This window comes from Lepidothrix coronata, unplaced genomic scaffold (assembly GCF_001604755.1).
Source record: "Lepidothrix coronata isolate B3197 unplaced genomic scaffold, Lepidothrix_coronata-1.0 Scaffold27, whole genome shotgun sequence".
In the NCBI taxonomy this organism is placed as follows: domain Eukaryota; kingdom Metazoa; phylum Chordata; class Aves; order Passeriformes; family Pipridae; genus Lepidothrix; species Lepidothrix coronata.
This window is the reverse complement of record NW_016690207.1, coordinates 1,769,233-1,787,085: the sequence shown is the minus strand read 5'-3', so window position 1 is coordinate 1,787,085 and position 17,853 is coordinate 1,769,233. Positions and strand designations below refer to the sequence as shown.

The window sequence follows — 17,853 nt, the reverse complement described above, 5'->3', positions numbered from 1 at the left end:
GCTCTCTCATCTCCCGACACATCACCGCTCCCGCTCACCGCCCTGGCACCGCTACCTCCGCTCCACCGCCTCCGAGCCGATGCCTTCTGCCCGGCGGAATATGTTATCCCAAATCCTTTTGCCCGCCGTCAGCCTCCTGCTTGCGCATTTGCAGTATTTCCTCTGCTGTTTGATGCAATTCATTCCAGGTAAAAACGCAATAAACAACCGAACCCTTCTGTCCTGTCGCGTTGGGAGGAGGGTTGCTGCTGCTGCTGCTGCTGCTGCTGCTGCTGGCACGGGTGGGTAGAGCGATCTCACCTCCATCCATCAGAAATTCGGAGCTGAGCGACCCGAAGGGCTCTGTTAGATGCTAGAAATTCTCTGTGATGTATTGAATAGATAAACGGAGGGGCGAGGATTACAGCAGACACGGATGGTTTAGAGCTGGCAGAGCGGTGCCCAGCAGATTCCCTGCGCACCGGAGGCAGCTCTAAGTGGGCTGCGAGGGGGTGGTTTGGAGCCAGGACCATTGGTGCAGCTTCCATCTGAACCTGCAAGTTGGAAACTACCCCAAGGGATCTTGCATCACAGCCAAACCCGCCAATTTGTGTTATTGCTGCACTGTCTGAGTTGTTTTTTGTTTGGGGTTTTTTTTCGTTGATTTCGTTTGTTTTGGGTTTTGTCAGTTTGCTTTGGGGGTTTTTCTTTGGTGTTTTTGTTTTGTTTTTGCTTTGTTTTGTTTTGTTTTGGTCTGAGACCTGCTTCCACACAATGGGAACCAGTAAAGATCGCAACTTAATGCACCAAAATTTCTGGGGTTAGATGATGATGGTGGTGGTGTTTTCCTGCCCTTTAAATTCAAAGCATTGCTCCTGGGGTATCCAGAGACCTGAAAAGTTCTCCAATATGCCTTGTTGTGCCACCAGAACACCCCAAAGTGTAAGAGCCGTTTCTATTGGTGCCTTTGGGAAACGAGCAGGTATTTCCCGTGCACCGACACTTTCCTCCCTTGGCCGGGCCTTTCTCTGCTCCTTTCCTCCATTTCTTTTCCCCCGTGTTTCCTGTCACTTGTTTTGTGTTCCTCTCTGCTTCCTTGGCCGGTAGCGAGGCAGTGGGTGGCCGAGCCCCTGACCATGGGAAACCGAGCGGCCAGACAGGACAAGGAGCCCAGCACGGGGACCTCCCGGCGCCCACCAGGCAAGTGCAACCCCTCCAGTGCACAAACCAGCGTGGGACACTCAGCTGAGCTGGGGAGGGGCAGAGAGGGAGGGCTGGAGGCACAAATCCACAGTACAGCAACTTCACTTCGGGCTGGGTCGATGGGGAAAATCGTTTTGCTTCCCGTGCTGTGCCAGCCTGTGTTTTATAGGGAACGTGATGCCGGTCGTGGCTTGTGCCAGAGGATTCTCCTGGATGAAAATGATTCCCAGGAAAAGCAGAATTTTTTTGCTTCACCCTCCCTGCTTGAAGAATACCCCGAGCACTTCATTTACCAAACTGTGCCCCTTAATGCCCAGAATCACAGAACAGGGAGCTGGAAGGGCCGAGCAATTAAACTGTGCAGTTGCAGGTGGAGACAAAATGGAGGTGTCCCTGTGCCCTGGAGTTGAATCCGTAGGTTAAAATCAAGGTGGATTTGCTCCCTGCGACGTGATTCCAATCTTCCAGTCGGCAAATGGCTTCCGTGTCTCCTCCATCCACCAGGAGAGATTTTCTGATTCGCCCACTGTTGTCTAAGTACAATTTAATGTCTGATCCACTGCGACACACAAAGCAGCTGGGGTGGTTTCTTCTCTGGAGAAACTTTTTCAAGAGCCTCGTCCTTCATCCCGCTTTTTCTGGATGTAACTCAGTGTTGGGATGTCAGTTTGCTGTGAGCAGAAACAGCACCCGAAGAACTGCCAGGTTGGGATAACTCTGGAATAATTGCTTGCAGTGTTTAGAAAAGAATTGAGGAAAATGTACAGCTCCCTATTTGGCACTGCCTCTGCTCTGCTGTGCCAGAGGAAGTTCAGCTTTAAGCTTATTTTTAAACCATTAAGGTAGGATGGAGACTGCAGTTAAAAACCCTGAGATTTCTGAGAGGGCAGGTTGTGATATCGTGCTGGTTTTTAGTTTTCAAGCTTATTTTTAAATGCTTGAGGTATTTTTAAATGCTTGAGGTAGGATGGGAACTGTAGTCAAGAAATGAGATTTCTGAGAGGGCAGGTTGTGATACTGTGCTGATTTTCACTTGTTGTGTTCAGTGAGCCCCACTGGGACTGTGGAGCTTTTATTGTGTATTAAAGTTCTGCCAGCTTGAAGTGTAGCCAGAATGGAAGCCATAGATAGTTTTAATTACCTGTTGTGTAACATTGCAAACGAGTCTGTCTTCTGTCTTTTGCAGAGATTGATCCCTTCTTGGGTAACTGGAAGTTACAATCAATTATGATTTATGACTGAATTTTTAACTGAAGGTGATATACCTTTCTTGCAATTATTCAGGAAAATTGCATTAAAGTAGGAATTATTTGTGTTCTGTATGTTCAGTGCATCCAGATTGGGTGCAATGAAGTGAAATAGATTTTTGGTTTATTATTCAGATTAATTTTTTTAATAAGAAATGCAGGATTAATTTTTTTAAATCCTTGTACCCTCCCTTCCTCCTGGCTCTTCAGAATTATCCTGTGATAACTTGTTATGTTTCTGAAAAGCTCGTGTGTTGCCCCATCTGGATGTCATGATTTGATTACAACTTGCATGCAATTCTCTCAGATCTGGAGCTCGTTTGAGTGGTTTCCAGAAGGAAAAATAATCCATTCTCTTGCTGTGCTTCCTTCTGAGTCTCTGGTCTGATAGGACGGGGTGTTCACTTCCATATTCCTGTATATGGTCCATTCTTTTGTAGACATTGTCTTGGAATGAATTTTCAGATGAATTCTAACTAGAGCAGGTTTCAAGAAGATAATAAGCACATGAATGGTTATCACAGGACAAGGAAAACAAAAAAATTGGCTTACTTAGGTTAGGAAGTGATGCCCTTCTTCACTCTAAATACAACCCCTGGCAAACACAAACCACCAAAGCTCTGCCAGAAAAAACAGGGGGGATAAACTGTCCCATGAATAAAGTCCTTTTGTAAATTGAAAGCATTCTTCTAATCAGCTGGACAATGAGCAGCTATCCAAAGGGGGAATAAGTGCCAGAAAACATGGTCATTTTTAAGGTAGAGTTCCTATATATGAATTTGTGGGACAGCAGTTGGGAGGGGATGACTCAGGAGGTCTTTTTCCAGTCCTGGTCAGGCTCTTCTGTGAAGTACCTTTCCAAAATTCCCATTTACAGTGTATGTCCAGGAAGTTTGGATGTGGTGCCATCCTCAGTCATGCCATCTTTGTTCCTGCTTGGATGCAAAATGTCTCTTTAGGGACATGTTGCTCTCATTTTTTAATCCATATTTGGCATCTTTGCAAGCTGCAGCTCAGCAAACTAAGGCTGCATCTCTGCAAATTCTGATGGCAGTCACTGAACCTGCCAGGGGTTGGTTGACATGAAAATCTTCTGTATAAGAAAATATTCTGTGGCATCAATGTTGGGATCAGATTGAGTGCTTGATAAAGGATTTAATCAGAGCTTAATTGAATTCCACGAGGGGGAGGATGGATGAGGTTGGAGGTTAATTGCTTCAGCTACACAGGCTGAATTCTTACTTTTTTAATCTTTTTCCATCTGTTTTCTTATCTCTTTTCTGATCTCTTTTTTAAAAATCTTAATTACCTCTTATATTATATTATTACTGTATTAGAGAGCTAAAGAGGGATTTGGGTATTGGGAAATTGAAGAAGTACCTTGAAGGAATCTGGCAGTTTGCCTTCCTGCAGGCCTAACCCCCACCCTGTTCGTGGCTGTTCTAAAGAAGCAAGCTCAGAAAAATGCTGTGTGCCAGCTGGGCTCTTTGGCAGACATTCTGTCTGAAACAGCAAGATGGAGATGGGAGCAAATTCTGAAAATCCAGGTACTGAGAGCTGCATAAAAAACCAGGAGACAGAGGAGCTAACTAAAAAAAAAAATGAAGCTTTTATTGGAATAAAAGGGAGATATATGACTCCAAGGGCTGTTTTCTTCTTCCCAATATCCTGTGCCCTGATGAACCTCACCAGGATTACTGAGCCACCGTTTGGGCTGTGCTGGCTCAGCTTTCTGAGCCTCTTGGGCCCTCCCCAGACCCCACAGCTGGTCAGGTTAAATGCCAAAAATATACTGCCTTCTTCCTGACTGCTACACGGGTGACAACAGAGAAACAGGATCAAAAGTTTCATCTCCATTTCACTGCTGGTCACTGGAAATTGGGAGGATCATCTGAGCAGACGTTTAGCAGATGTTTGGGGCATGATTTCTACGTAGCATAAGTTCAGGTTTTCCTTCTTTCTCCTCTACTGGGAAGCCCAGACTTCTGCTGCTTTAGAGATTTTTACCTCTCTATGGTGTGTCCTTTTGCAAACTAACCAGACAAGGGATTCCAGACATTATCTCATATGGAGACAAGTGAAGACTCTTGGGGTTTGGCTCTTGTCCTTGCTAAGGCTGTGATTAAAAGCCAAGTCCAGGGCAATTTGTTTGTTTGTTTGTTTTGAATTTAATTTACTCTTTTAGTTTCTGAAAACTCCTTTTCCCTTCAGGCATCCAAATAATTACTTCTGGATTTCCCCGAATCAACAAATCATGCAATTGTCTGGCTATTGTTGGAAAATCTTCTGTCTGAGCCCTACAAAATCCTACTAGTCCTAAAAATTGATGGAATTCTTCCTTCATTTTTGGTAGAGGGATTTCCAAGATTCCCTTAACCCTTTCTGGATCTATACATCATGACCCATGCTTTAAAATATGTCCTAAATACTTAACTTCAGTCTCTACCATTTGAGCTTTGTTTTCCCAGGCTCTCAATCCTTTTTTGGCTAAAAGGTTAAGCAGGTTCTCAGTGGAGTCTTCTACTGGTTCTCTGTCCTTCCCTGAGATAAGTTAATCATCCACATCCTGAAAGAACCTTGTGGAGGTAGTGAGAACTCATTTAAAAGTTTTTGTGAGGTTTGTGCAAATCAAACAAGGGATTCAGTGTATCCTTGTGGCAACAGTCCAAGGAAGTTGTTGCTTAATTACTTTCCCTTCTTCTTGTTCCCACTCAAAGGCAGAGGGTGGTTTTTTACCATCAGTAATTGGACAACTCCAAAATGCATCCTTTCAGTGCTGTACAGAATAAGAACAGTGAGAAGAGGGAATTTGATTCAGAAAAGTAGGAGGATCAGGAGCTCTAGGGTGTCTAGGCTTGACTATTTCGTTAATTATTCTTAAATCTTGAACCATCTGAGGGAATACAAGAACTGTCACCCTTTTTGCCACATCCCCTGTCTGGCTTTTTGCCCCTTCTTGGGCACTGACCTTTTGCAACCCTTGGGCATTTTCTTTTTGCTTCCAGCTGTGACTGTGCTACAGCCTTTGCAAGAACACCCACTTATTCCTTACAGTTTCAGAGGCTGACAGGTAAAGTGTGCAGGGCTCCACTTAGTCACCTGGGCTGAAGAGTGTAGGCTGGAAGCAGCAGTGGTGAAACCAGAACTAATTGCTGTTGGAAGGTCAGTAAATGGTCTGGAATTCCTGCAGTGTGTGGTGGTGCCTGTGCCAGAGCTGGTCAGGCTTGGGTCTGTGTGTGCCACGCTGTCCTGTTGGTCAGGATTCCACTTAGAGCTCAGTGTCCTCAGTTCAAGGTTAGTTCAGTGGTCTTAGGGACAGAGGCAAAGCAGCTCCAGTGCCCTGTGGACAGGGAGCCTTGGCAGGAAAGGCAACAGGTAAATCCACCTCTGCAGCTAAATGGATTGCTCAAACAATCCTTGTGTTGATGAGGCTTTGCAAACCAGGCTGTTGGAGCCAATGACTGACATCACTGTGAGTTCACAGCATTCCAATCACTTCATGCTTTCCTGGTGCTTTTGTCCTGGAGCTGTGACCAACCAGGGGGTTACTGCAGTCAAACAAGAGGCTCCATCAGAAATTATCCCTTTCTGCTACTGCTTATTTACTTACCAAATATAACTGGTAAATCTCTTTTGTCCTGTCCTGTAAATGTCCTTCAGCTCAGTTGTATTTGTGTTCTTCCTGATTGCCATTTTTGGGGAGGGATTGTGGTTATTTTTCTTTTTTTCTTTTTTTGTTTTCCCCTTTTCTTTCAGTTATTTATGAAATCAATTGCAAACAGAAGTTTCTGCAGTTAAAAGTTATCATTGTATATTTTGTTGCCTCCTTTGGGCTGCAGAACTGGTGTCTCTCTCATGGGTTAACTACAGTGGAGTTAAATCCATTGGGTTTTGAGCTCCCTGGGGATGTGTGGGGTTACTGTGGGAACACAGCTTCACCCTGAGCATCCACTCCAGCCTGGCTGCTGAATGTTGTTCTAGACATCCAAACTCAACCTCTAGCAATTGTCACCTTATTATTACAGGGAAAATCCTAATTTCCTTCTTCTTTGTTTTCCCCGCTTTTGTTGCAGGTTTAAAGAATTACCTTCCCAGCCCACCCAAAGAGCAAATCCTCTGCCACAGACCCAGGGGGCTGCAATGCATCTCCCCCTTAGTGCAGACCATGGAGGAGACCCCCGAGCCCATCCCAGCCAAGGTCAAAGGGCATATTCCCAAATGGATCAATGGCAACCTTCTGAGGACCGGGCCTGGCAAGTTCGAGTTTGGCAATGACAGGTAAGTCTCGAGTGAGTCCTCTGCCACTGACAACAGTCCATCCCTGAAATCCAGGGCAGGGAGTTGGGAGGCTGGTTGCACTAAACTCTGGGTGTTGCTTTAGAAGCAGATATTAAAATAGTTCAAGAAGGCAACTACTGCCCTTGCCATTCTAAGTGACATCCAAAGTGGCAAACAAGCCCTTCCTCCAGCAGAGCTGATGGCAGCAACTGGCCAAAGCTGATCATCTTATCACATGCCCAGAGACCATCAGGTTTTCTGAGAGTCTCACAGATTTCTTGTTTTAGAGAGAATAACATCCTTCAAGGAGCTGAGAGCTAAAGGCTCCTCCTTGTGCCGTTGGGCTTTCAGCAGTAATTTCTATTGGACATTCTATTCCCTGTGCAGGAGTCTTTGCAGAGTGACTGGATTGCCAGTACAGAGTATTTCCCCCCAAACTTACACATACCAATCTCAGACTTCATGTCCCACAGCTGCAAATACACTTGTTTTGTTTCACTCAGTTCAAATGTTTTCCCAAACAAAGCTGCACTCGGTTCAGTGTTCGTGGGATCTGGGCATTACCTTTTACAAATAATAAAAACCTAAAGGCAAGAGGGAACAGTAGATCAGAACTTCATGTAGTGCCTAATTCCAGTGCTCTCACTGACTTCTTATTCACCTCTTAATAACCTCTAATTTACTAATTTATGTATTTTTTATCTCTTTTTGATCTCTTTGTAATATCTTTTTCTACCTGGTTTCTTATCCCTCATCCCTTTTTAAAATCTCTCGGTTATTTATCTCTTTTTTTTTTTAATCCCTCATTCGTAACTCCCGGAAGCTTTAACCACTGGTTCGATGGCATGGCTCTGCTGCACCAGTTCCAGCTGAGGGATGGCAGGGTGTCCTACAGGAGCAGGTTCCTGCAGAGCAACTCCTACCTGACCAACAGGCAGCACAACCGCATCGTGCTCTCGGAATTCGGGACCTTGGCAATGCCAGACCCCTGCAAGAGCCTCTTCGGGCGCTTCATGTCACGCTTCGAGATGCCACGTAAGGGGGGCTCTAAGAAACAGCAAATTGCCTGGGGGAGCCTGTGGTTGGTTGTGAAGGGAGGGGTGAGGAAGCCTGGTGGGCTTATGCCGAACCCGTGGTTTTCCTCAGCGTGTGCCCCGTGGGAACAACAACAGCAAAAACGATGGAAGTGGGTGCCAGGCTGGGCTGGCACAGGCACACTCAGTTCAGTGTGTGCCACCTCAGGTCACCTGCTTCCAGTTTGTTGCAAGTTTCCAGCAGAAATCTGCTTCCAGAGGACAGCCTGTGCAGGGCTGGTAATGAGCATTACAACCTGTGTTCTACCTGGGACACAGCTTTGCCCTTAAAACGCTTTGCCTTGCTAAGCTCGTAGGGTAAGTGGGCTAATCCTTCCCTTCCTAGACTAAGGTGCAGATTATATGGGTAGGGTGAGAGGTGGTATTGCACAGGAGAGGAAGTTCCATTGCCTGTGGGATCCTATGTGTGTCAGGGAAGAAATTGGCTTAATGAAGCACAGGACTTCCCACTGAAACCAGAACGGACCTGAAGTTTGCAACTTGTTGCTCGTGGTGTGACCATCTCCTGCTTCTTACCTTCCCTGGGGAGATGGACCCCATCCTGCCATGTCACCTGTTCTCAAGTGAGGCTCCCCAGCTCCCCAGCCCAGCTCTTTCAATACATTTCAGAACTGTCTACGTCCCCCTTTTCTTTCCCAAGCTCCAGCAGGTTGTTCCCACCCTCCCCTTGCCTGTTGGACTCTTCACACACTTAGAGGGAATTCCTCACTACAGGAAGAGCTGTCCTCTGGGTTTTTCCTCTCCCAGCCTCAGGCTGTGTGTTCACCACACACACAACATTCAACTGTGGGAACAGCTTTTCCCTCAGCTCTTCCCAGCCACCTGGTAGTGAGTCCCAGCTCCCCTTGGAGCAGCAGGAGCAGCTCTGGCTGTGTGTGTCTGTAGCTCTCAAAAGGCATCTCCCTGACTCAGTTTTAGAAAGAAAGGGAATAGGGAAGCAGAAGCATCCCTTGTCCCACACAAAGAGCATCCCTGCCTTCCCCTCAGCCCAGGTTGTAGCTTCAAGTCCTGCCTCTCGTTTCCAGTGCTGTAAATCAAACATGGCAAACTCTTCACGTGGCTTTTAGAGGAGGGGACTTTGGACTTTGGCTGGGGAGGAAAGGGAGAAATAAGAATATGAACAAATAAGAGGTCAGGAGCTAAGGGCGTAGAGAAATAGGAAGATCACCTTGGCTTCACTGCAGTGATTTCTGTAAGGACTATTCCTTGTCCCTTTAACCCGAGTTCACCTGCACAGACAGTTCCCTGAGTGCCTTTGTAGATTAGTGAGGTATTTCTAATCAGCCACAGAGGAATTAATGTCATTGCAAATGGGTTTATTGTTTAAACATGTGTAACTTGAGATAATGTGACATGAGCTCGAGCAGAGCTGTGCCCAACCCCAGGATTTTGTTTCAGGACCCAGTGACAATGCCAATGTGAACTACGTGCTGTATAAAGGAGATTATTACATCAGCAGTGAGAACATCTTCATGTACAAGGTGGACCCAGAAACGCTTGAAACGAAGGAAAAGGTGTGGGCAGGTGGGATGAGGGAACTGTGGCACAGAACCCTTAGCTGGTGGTGCAGAATCTGCTGCTGCTTCTAAGAGCAGCTTAGATTCCAAAAGATTTTGTCTGGACCACAGCCATGAGCATCTCTTCGTGCCTGAGGCCCTGAAAAATCTCCTCGGCAGCCAGGCAGCTCTCGGGGGTGAGGTGCAGTCACTGCCCACTGTGGCAAGGAAGGGGAGACACAGATGCAGGTCTGGGCACAGCTCCACTCTTCCTGTGCTCTCACTGCATGTCTGGGCTTGTCTGCACCTACCAGTGTGTGAAGAGTAAAAGTGCACCCAGGAAAAAGGTCATCACTGATCTCAGACCTGCACTCCTCCCTGTCACTTCATCTCTCTTCCCTTTTTCTGCCTTTCACATCTGTTTAAACACTCCAGAACTGCCCTTCAAGGTCTTGGCTAAAACTCTCTTGCAAATGAGTTAATTCAATGTAAAGTCAACTCGAAGTTCAGCTGCCCCTTTATTTTCTCCCCTGAAAGCAAATGAAGAGAAAGTCAGAGCAGTCTTTCCCTGTGTCCTGTGCATCATCTCCCAGGAGTGTGGCTGAGTTTGGCAGAACATGGCCTGTGAAATGACAGCATCAGCTCTGTGTCCCCCTGGCTGCACCCTCCGAGGGGATTTGGGTGTTTAATTGTGAGAAGGATTCTGCCCTCCTGAATCAGGATAAACTCCTGTGCCTCTGTGTGTTAACCACAGACTACCTGATACCACAAACACCAGGCTCAGTGCACCCTCAGATCCTGAGGGAGGCATTCCAGGAGTCCCTCTCTCCCTCCAGGATCAGTAGTGAGTCATGAGGAAACTCAGTTTACACACTGAAATGGAGAGTTGGGTGATTCGTTTGATCTGGTTTGTAAACCAGAGTGCAGTGATGGGAAGACACGTGGGGATTTTTAGGTTGAGTGTTCAGCTCTGTTGAGCCATCTTTCCATTTAAAAAAAAAAAAATCCCCTTTAGCTGCTTTTTTAAATGCAGACTGTTATTTTTGGGCTAAGTGAAGAAGTGGAAGGGATGATTTCACATCTAAACTCTCCAATCTGAGATGGGACCTGGTTTTCTAAGCTTCTTGGTGATTTTTTGGGGCAGTAACTCTTCACACACGTCTGTCTGTGCTTATAGCATGGGGTCCCAGCTAAAATTCTTGCATGGGAACATTCCCACTGTGTCACTTGTGCCAATTGGAATGTTCGTGTCTCCCAAGGAATGGCTTGTGCTGTTAGTCCCATTTTACTGGCAGGACTAACACAGAGAGAAATTAATTTTCAAGGATTTCAGGAAGACTACAGGCAAACTGAAGAGTTAAGTCCAGATCCCACATTATTAACAATGGGTAAAGTCTGCTTTTCTTCCTCAGACTTCCACGGAAGCCTGTGGCTTTCTGCAGAGCAACAGGGAAGTTCTGCACTGACTGAAAATCCTTGGCATTTGCAGGTGGACTGGAGCCAGTTCATTGCAGTGAACGGGGCCACTGCTCATCCTCACTACGAGTCTGATGGGACGAGCTACAACATGGGCAATTCCTATGGGAAACACGGTGAGCTGGGCCTGGCCAGGCCTGCCTGGTGGGCAGGGGGCACAGGACACTCCTTGGTGCTGTTCCAAGGAGCAGCTGTGGAAGAAACATCTGAAGTTGCTGTTTCTCTTTGAGTCAAAGTGGTGAGAAGCCAGACTGGTTCTGTTTTACAGTGCCAGTCAGTCCCACAACAATGGCACTGAGTATCCAACAGTATCCAACAGGTTCCCCTCTCCCAAGCTTTGCTGGGAAAAGGGAGAATGATTTTTTTTTGAGTCCCATCTTCACTTCCAGTGACTGGCTTTTGATGAGCACCACACGAGTTCATGTAGGACAGAAGATGGAATTTATGAGTCACCTGGCTACATTACGGCAAAGCTGAACTTTATGGGAGATTTTTCTTCTTCTCAAAAGAATGAGCATCTAGTTGGGATCTAATTCCATTGACGTGGCTGCCCAGGGCTGGCATTCACTGTTAGTTATGTGAAATCCTCCTTTTGCAGGTGCCTGAGGTCTCTGAAAACAGCCACTGCCCTTTATTACGATTCCTCAGGCTGGTTTCAGTTCACTCCACAGTTTCCCAGTTTTGATCATTTTTCATTCATGCTGCTTTCATTTCCTTTTGCCCTGAGCAATATCCAGCTTTGTAGCACATGCTTTTTTCAGCTGGAGAGACCAAACTCCAGATTATTCAAACATGCCATTCTCTCCTGCCCACGTGCTCAGATTTATTAACTGAGCATCACCAAGGCTCAGAGTTTTCATTTCCTTTGATACCCAAGCTATGAACTTGGTTTTGCTCTTGATCCTGCTGTTATGGGATAACCTAAGGAATGCACTGCAGACAGTAAAATGAGCTGGCACTTTACCAGCCTGAGAAGATCCTTCTTCTTTCAATCTTTTGTTTTGTTTTGTTTTGCTAAATAATCCTCTGTAGATTGCTTTATTGACTTGATGACAGGCTGTTGATTTTTCTGCTCAGTGAAGCTCTGACTGTGGTTTCCAGTGCTCTTGGGAAGTGGGAAGGACAGAGCCTGACTTTGGTTTTCTGCCTGTGAAGTCTCAGTGGTGCTGAACACCCTTTCTCCCCTCCAGGGTCCAGCTATAACATCATCCGGGTCCCTCCACAGAGCTCAGGCTGCACTGACACATTAGAGGGAGCAAAAGTGCTGTGCTCCATCCCTCCCATGGACAGGGCAAACCCATCCTACTATCACAGCTTTGGTGAGACAGTTTTCCATCTCAGACTCTGGGGGTTTGGGCTGCTGGGAGCAGACAGGGCTGTCCACTGCCCCCTGCCCCCGGGGTGTTTTCCCATCTCATACCCGGGTGATGTCTCCTTCCTTCCCTTTTCAGGAATGACTGAAAACTACATCATTTTCATTGAGCAACCCCTCAAGCTGAATCTCTTCCAGATTGTCACTTCCAAGCTCCGTGGCAAAGCCATTTGTGACGGGATAAGCTGGGAGCCTCAGTGCAACACCTACTTCCACGTGGTGAATAAGCACACTGGGGAGGTGGGTGCATCTCTGGCCTCTGCAGCAGCTGCTCTGGAACCTTAGATCCCAAGAGGAGAGTGCCTGGCAGCAGCCACAGGGAGCTGGATGAATCAGTCCAGGAGCTACTGCAATATAGGCTTTAAAGCACGGGTGTAAATTCATTAGAAATGGGATTACCTGCAGTTCCCTCTCTATTGATTCACTTCCTTGCCAGCCCTGAAAGAACAGGCAGAAATAAGCAGCTTGGGGCTCATGAGGCTGAAATGCAGGGGTATAAAAGGTCAGTCCCAGCCTGGACAGATGCTCTAGGGAGGGAGTCAGGACATCAAGGGGCCTGGCCTGGCCTGATTTTGGCTTTTCTTCTTCTGTCTTTGCCTAGTTACTGGCTTAAAGCAGCCCTTCTGTAGCAACACAGGGCAGATCCCGAGGAATGGGGGATGAAATGGGAGAGTGTAAAAGCCTTTGAGGGGTGGCTGGGAGCTTTAGAGAGGAGCCTGAGCCTGCCCTGTGTCCCTGCAGGTGCTGCCAGGGCAGTGGTACACGAAGCCCTTTGTCACCTTCCACCAAATCAATGCCTTTGAGGACTGTGGCTGTGTGGTGCTGGATCTGTGCTGCCAGGACGACGGCACCAGCCTGGCCTTGTACAAACTGCAGAACCTGAGGAGGGCTGGGGAGGCTCTGGACCAGGTGAGACCTCTGCCTCTGTTTCCCCAGGCTCTGATGCTGGGCCAGTTCCTTTCCTGCAGCAAGGCTCAGGCTGGTGGAGTGGAGAGCACCACGAGGCCAAGGATGTGACCTGGGGAAAGGACCCACAGCTGTAAAAAACTAAAATGGGGATCTAATGATCCGCTTAATTATCTCTTAGCAGATAATCTCCATGGAGTGTTCCCGTGAAAGGTTTAAAACTGGTGTGTGACACAGAGCTCCAGAGCCTGCCAGAATGTCCTCCTGGTTTAAAACCTTGCTTTTAATCATATTCGTTTTCCTTATCCCAGTGTAATAATATTTTTTCCCCTGAGAAATTATGCAAGGCAAGGTTTTGCACGGCTTCAAAAGGGAAGAAGACACCCTGTTCTATAAAGGCATTGCTTCAGAGAAGTGGCATTGAGGAGGAAAATCACAGAAACTCAAACGCCACGGAAGCCCCGGCGTTGTCACCTCACAACAGCACGTTCTAATAAATTGCTTATTTTATCCAGCTCTGCCACAGGCCCCATCTGAGGCCGTGTTGGAGGCATTATTTTGCATAGGTCACACACGGGGAAGGCGGGGGTGCTTTCAGTGTCTCGCACTGCAGATGTGTGGAGTGGAAACCCGCCGTGCCCTGCATGCCCAGGCAGGTCTGAACTTCCTCCCGCTGTGTTCTGAGCTGTCTAGAACCCAGTCAGATCTGACCTGAGAACACTACAGCTGTCTCCCTGCCAGGTCATTTCCTTCTGCTTTCCTTTGTTTGTTTGTTTTTTTCAAGCATGTTTTGAACACGAGTAGAGCAGAAGGTTAATACACCTCGTGCTTTGCAAACTGATCCCAGCTTTTGTCCCCCCTTCCCTGAGCACAAACCAGCCAGGATTGGATCTGGCTGAAGGTGTCCCTGTGTCAGCATTAGGCTCGTGTTTCCCAAACCCACATTCTCTAACTGACAGGCACATAACCATTAGACTGTACACACACAGGGGAGTGCAAGTCATTTCAGAACAGAGCCTTAAGCTCACGGCTCCTCAGAAGCCCGAGGCATGACTGAGCATGAACCATGAACCATGCTGAAGTGCTTTTGCTTGCTCACTAAACCATAATTTATCTGGCAGAGTTCCTCAGCCGAGTTACTGGGGTTACATGAACCATAAAAGCTTTGAAAACAGGGTTTCAGGATTAACACATCTGATTAAAGTGAAGTTTCACGTTGAACTGGTGAGTTACGGACTGAAGTAACTGAAAACCACCAAAGCAGGGCCCTTGTCACCTGTTTTATTTAGAAGGCTTAATATATGGGAACATGCTGGGTTCTAAACTTGGCTTGGACAGAACTTTAGTGGCAATGGTGGAATCCTTCCTCTCGGGCAAGCCACTGGATGTCTGTCACACTGGGGGCTGCTGGTTTGCTCTCCCCTTTGCTCCCCAAGTACATCCATCCTTCCCCTGGACTTCCAAACATGAATCCTTGTGTGCCTGAGAAGGGAAGAGGGAAATCCTGCAGGATAACTCCAGACACTGAACTGAGGTACAGCAGTCTCCTGCTTGCCTTACCATCTGGAGGAGAAGGAGACTTATCCAGAGGGTGATGGAGAGCAATGTAAGTGTTCCAACTAAATATAGTGTAGTGTGTGTCCCAGTGCTGAATTTGGGAGATAATGGAGGGATTTGCATACTCAACTCAGTATTAAATTAATTAATTAATTAATCCTGTGAAAGCAATGCTGACCCTTTCAATTGCTTGTCTCTTTGTTTTCTGCTCTAGTCCTGGAAGGTGCAGAGAACTTCTTTCTGTGATGTGTTTTACCTTACCAGAACTGGGTAAAACACATAGCAGAAAGAAGACAATGATTTTAGGGCTGGGAGGAACGTCTCAAACTTCCGAATTGTGCCCCAAAAATGCATTAAGCCTGCAGTGTCTCTCCTCTCTCCATGCCCATGACTTGCTGTCTCTGTCACAGGTTTATGCCTCGCTCCCCCGAGCGTTCCCTCGCCGCTTTGTGCTCCCTCTGCACGTGGATCCAGACACACCTGTGGGCAAAAACCTGAACCCACTGCCTTATACCCTGGCAAGGGCTGTGAAAGATGCAGGTGGAAAGGTGTGTATTGAAGAGCTACAGAACTGTGGGGAGATTGCCTGTGACAGTTGCCATCCCGTGCCATTGTCTTCCCAGATCTTTTTTCTTCCCCGTTCCCAGAACATTTCTTCCCCACAACGGTGGTGGGACCAGTCAGGTCTTCTGCCCTGTCAGAGCTAAACCAACACCTGTGTAATGCATATTTCTTCTAGGTCTGGTGCACACATGAAAATCTCCACCCTGAGGGCTTTGAAAAGGTCGGGGGTTTGGAGTTCCCCCACATCAACTACTCCCGGTCCAACGGGAGGAGGTACCGGTACTTCTACGGGTGTGGATTCGGGCATTTGGTCGGAGATTCCTTGATCAAGGTTGATGTGGAGACCAAGAATTTCAAGGTGAATTGGGGTCAGATTAACCTTTTTCAGTTTCACTGAACTGGCTTTGAAAATATGTCATTTACCAGGGGCTTTGGGGGTCTTTGTCCTGGTGGGTCTGGGATGAGATTCCTAATTTCATCTCTCACCCTGTGAATGTGACACACTTACCCAACAGGAGAGGATGGCACCATCATACTGCTGGGATCCAAAGGATTAATTCAAAGGTTGAACTCTTAAGTTTCTTGGAGCACAGAGTGTGCCTGGGTATCTTTGTGGGGAGCACTCTAACTTGCAGCTCTAACTGTAGCAGACAAGTATTAATGAAATGAAGCTCATCCATATGTCCCTGTGCTTGCTAGATCTGGCAGGAGGATGGATCCTACCCATCAGAGCCTGTGTTTGTGCCAGTGCCTAATGCCACAGCAGAGGACAGTGGAGTCATCTTGTCTGTTGTGGTCTCCCCCACTGAGGTAACTTACTCTCGGTAGTTTGTCAAAGTCACAAAGCATTAGTTAACTTTTTGAAGCACAGAACCCAGCTGGAGGCTCCCTGGCAGATAGTTCCTTGCTCCCCAGGAGTGTTCCTTGGAATGTCAGTGCTTCTTGAGTGGCTCCTGTGACTGCCAGTGCTCCTGGCCAGGTTGATCTGTATGGCCTGGCTGGACATTTGGGCTCTCTTGTGTGCAACAGGCTGGAGAGTGAAATGAGGTTCAGCCTGGCCATTCATTCTGGCTTTCTTTTCCTCCTGCAGAACCAAAGTGCTTTCCTGCTTGTCCTGGATGCAGAGACCTTCAGAGAGCTGGGGCGAGCAGAGGTCCCGGTGCAAATGCCTTATGGGTTCCACGGCATCTTCACTGCCCACTGACCACACACCTCGTCACCTCCTGGCACTCAGGGCCGAGCCAGGCTCAGAAAGAAACCTCTGCTGCTTTTACCTCCCACTTCTGCATTATGTCGGGGATGAGGGAACTGCTTTTTCTCTACCATAACCTCTGAGTTACTCCTGTGTTCCTAACAACACCCAGCCAAGGGGATGAGGGAGGCAGAAGCCCCTTCATTCAGCAGCCCCACTGCTTTATCTTAATTTTTTTACTGTTTTGATAGACCAGCTAGCAGCAGTTCACAAAGGTTGCCATGCTGAGGCTTGCAAGGGAGAAAATGGCAATCTTCTTTGGCAGCAGTGTGCTCTGAAGGGGAGAGAACATTGGTGCTCGGGGCAGTGACTTTGGCTGAGGGCAGAGGAGAGGAGTAAAACCAACCTGCACCACATGGGCCCAATGAAGGGCTGTAATTCCAACCCCCCTGCATACAGGTTGCCTTCAGTGGACTCCAGGAGATAGATGCAGGTGCTCACAGCAGCTGTACTTGTGCTTTTCTCTGTACACTGGCAGTGCCCTCAAATAAAACCTGGTGAAGTCTCTTCCTCACTTTCCCTGCCCTCACATGGTCACATCCATGACACATCTCCACCCCACTCCTGCTTAAACAGCAGAGCTGGATGGCTCTGATGGCTCAGGGTTCCTGCCCTCCTCCCAGTTCAACCAGTATGAAACACCAGTATGAAACATGTAGAACTCCCCTGTGGTCATAAGTAGAGCAGATCAAATCCCAGCTCTCATCCAGGCTCCTCCAGCTGTTGGAGGTGGGTCAGTGTGCCAGGGGAAGCCCTGTCTGTAAGTACCCTGTGAAGAGGGAAGGCCTCAGGGGACTGGATTCCCCTCCTGGATTAAATACTTTTTATATTTCTTCACTGTGAGAAGCCCGGAGAATGATTCGAACCATTTTCCTCGAGCAAAAGATGAGCTCTTGTGCTCCAGGGGCTTTATCTCTTCAGACCGTTCTTCACCTTCCTAACAGGTCTTGGGAAAAGGCAAGGGAAAGAAAAAGGGTTGTGCCCCAGGGCTGCTGTCCTGGGAGAGGCAGAGGGAGGCTCAGGCCAGAGCTGGTCAAAGCCACTAGATGGCAAACACCTCCCGTTGCTGGTGCTCCAGCCCTGTGTCCTCCTCCCTCCTCTCCGTGTCACTTCCATGTCACCAGTGGGACCGCCCCGCTGTATCCTGTCACCCACGGGCAGGGAACAGCCCCCAGCGAGGCCACATGCCCAGCCCTGGCAGCAGAACGGTGCTAAGGAGGCGTTTCACGGAGCTCAGGCACCACCGCTGCTCCTTTCAAACTCTTTTATTTTTTCTTGGTGAGGAAGGAAGCGGAAAGGAGGCGTCAGAGCTTCACGTACAACCTTGTGCTAACTGCAACCAGCCAGAGCTGGCACGGGTTGCCCAGGGAGGCTGTGGATGCCCCATCCCTGGCAGTGTCCAAGGCCGGGTTGGGCGGAGCCTTGAGCA

At 47.8% G+C, this 17,853-nt stretch overlaps 1 protein-coding gene across 3 annotated transcripts; it reads left to right on the top strand.

Moving 5' to 3' along the window:
* The first annotated feature begins 15 nt into the window (after window positions 1-15).
* Window positions 16-16,931, top strand: BCO2 (beta-carotene oxygenase 2). 3 transcript variants are annotated; one of them, XM_017809898.1, is made up of 13 exons: window positions 16-188; window positions 1,087-1,179; window positions 6,503-6,707; window positions 7,531-7,742; window positions 9,200-9,315; window positions 10,787-10,889; window positions 11,964-12,092; window positions 12,225-12,385; window positions 12,887-13,054; window positions 15,019-15,156; window positions 15,348-15,530; window positions 15,872-15,982; window positions 16,263-16,931. In XM_017809898.1, the coding sequence occupies exons 1-13, from the start codon at window positions 80-82 to the stop codon at window positions 16,374-16,376; spliced, it is 1,842 nt and encodes a 613-aa protein (XP_017665387.1). In that variant the 5' UTR covers window positions 16-79; the 3' UTR covers window positions 16,377-16,931. The 3 variants fall into 3 exon arrangements, with proteins under 3 accessions (XP_017665387.1, XP_017665388.1, XP_017665389.1); XM_017809900.1 differs by lacking the exon at window positions 16-188 and adding an exon at window positions 263-281; XM_017809899.1 differs by lacking the exon at window positions 1,087-1,179.
* The last annotated feature ends 922 nt before the right edge of the window (window positions 16,932-17,853 follow it).

Coding starts and splice junctions, on each gene's coding strand:
- BCO2 (XM_017809898.1), top strand. CDS start 80: ATGCCTTCTGCCCGGCGGAATATGTTATCCCAAATCCTTTTGCCCGCC. Junction 1,180..6,502: donor GACCTCCCGGCGCCCACCAG/GCAAGTGCAACC, acceptor CTTTTGTTGCAG/GTTTAAAGAATTACCTTCCC. Junction 13,055..15,018: donor CTGGGGAGGCTCTGGACCAG/GTGAGACCTCTG, acceptor TCTCTGTCACAG/GTTTATGCCTCGCTCCCCCG.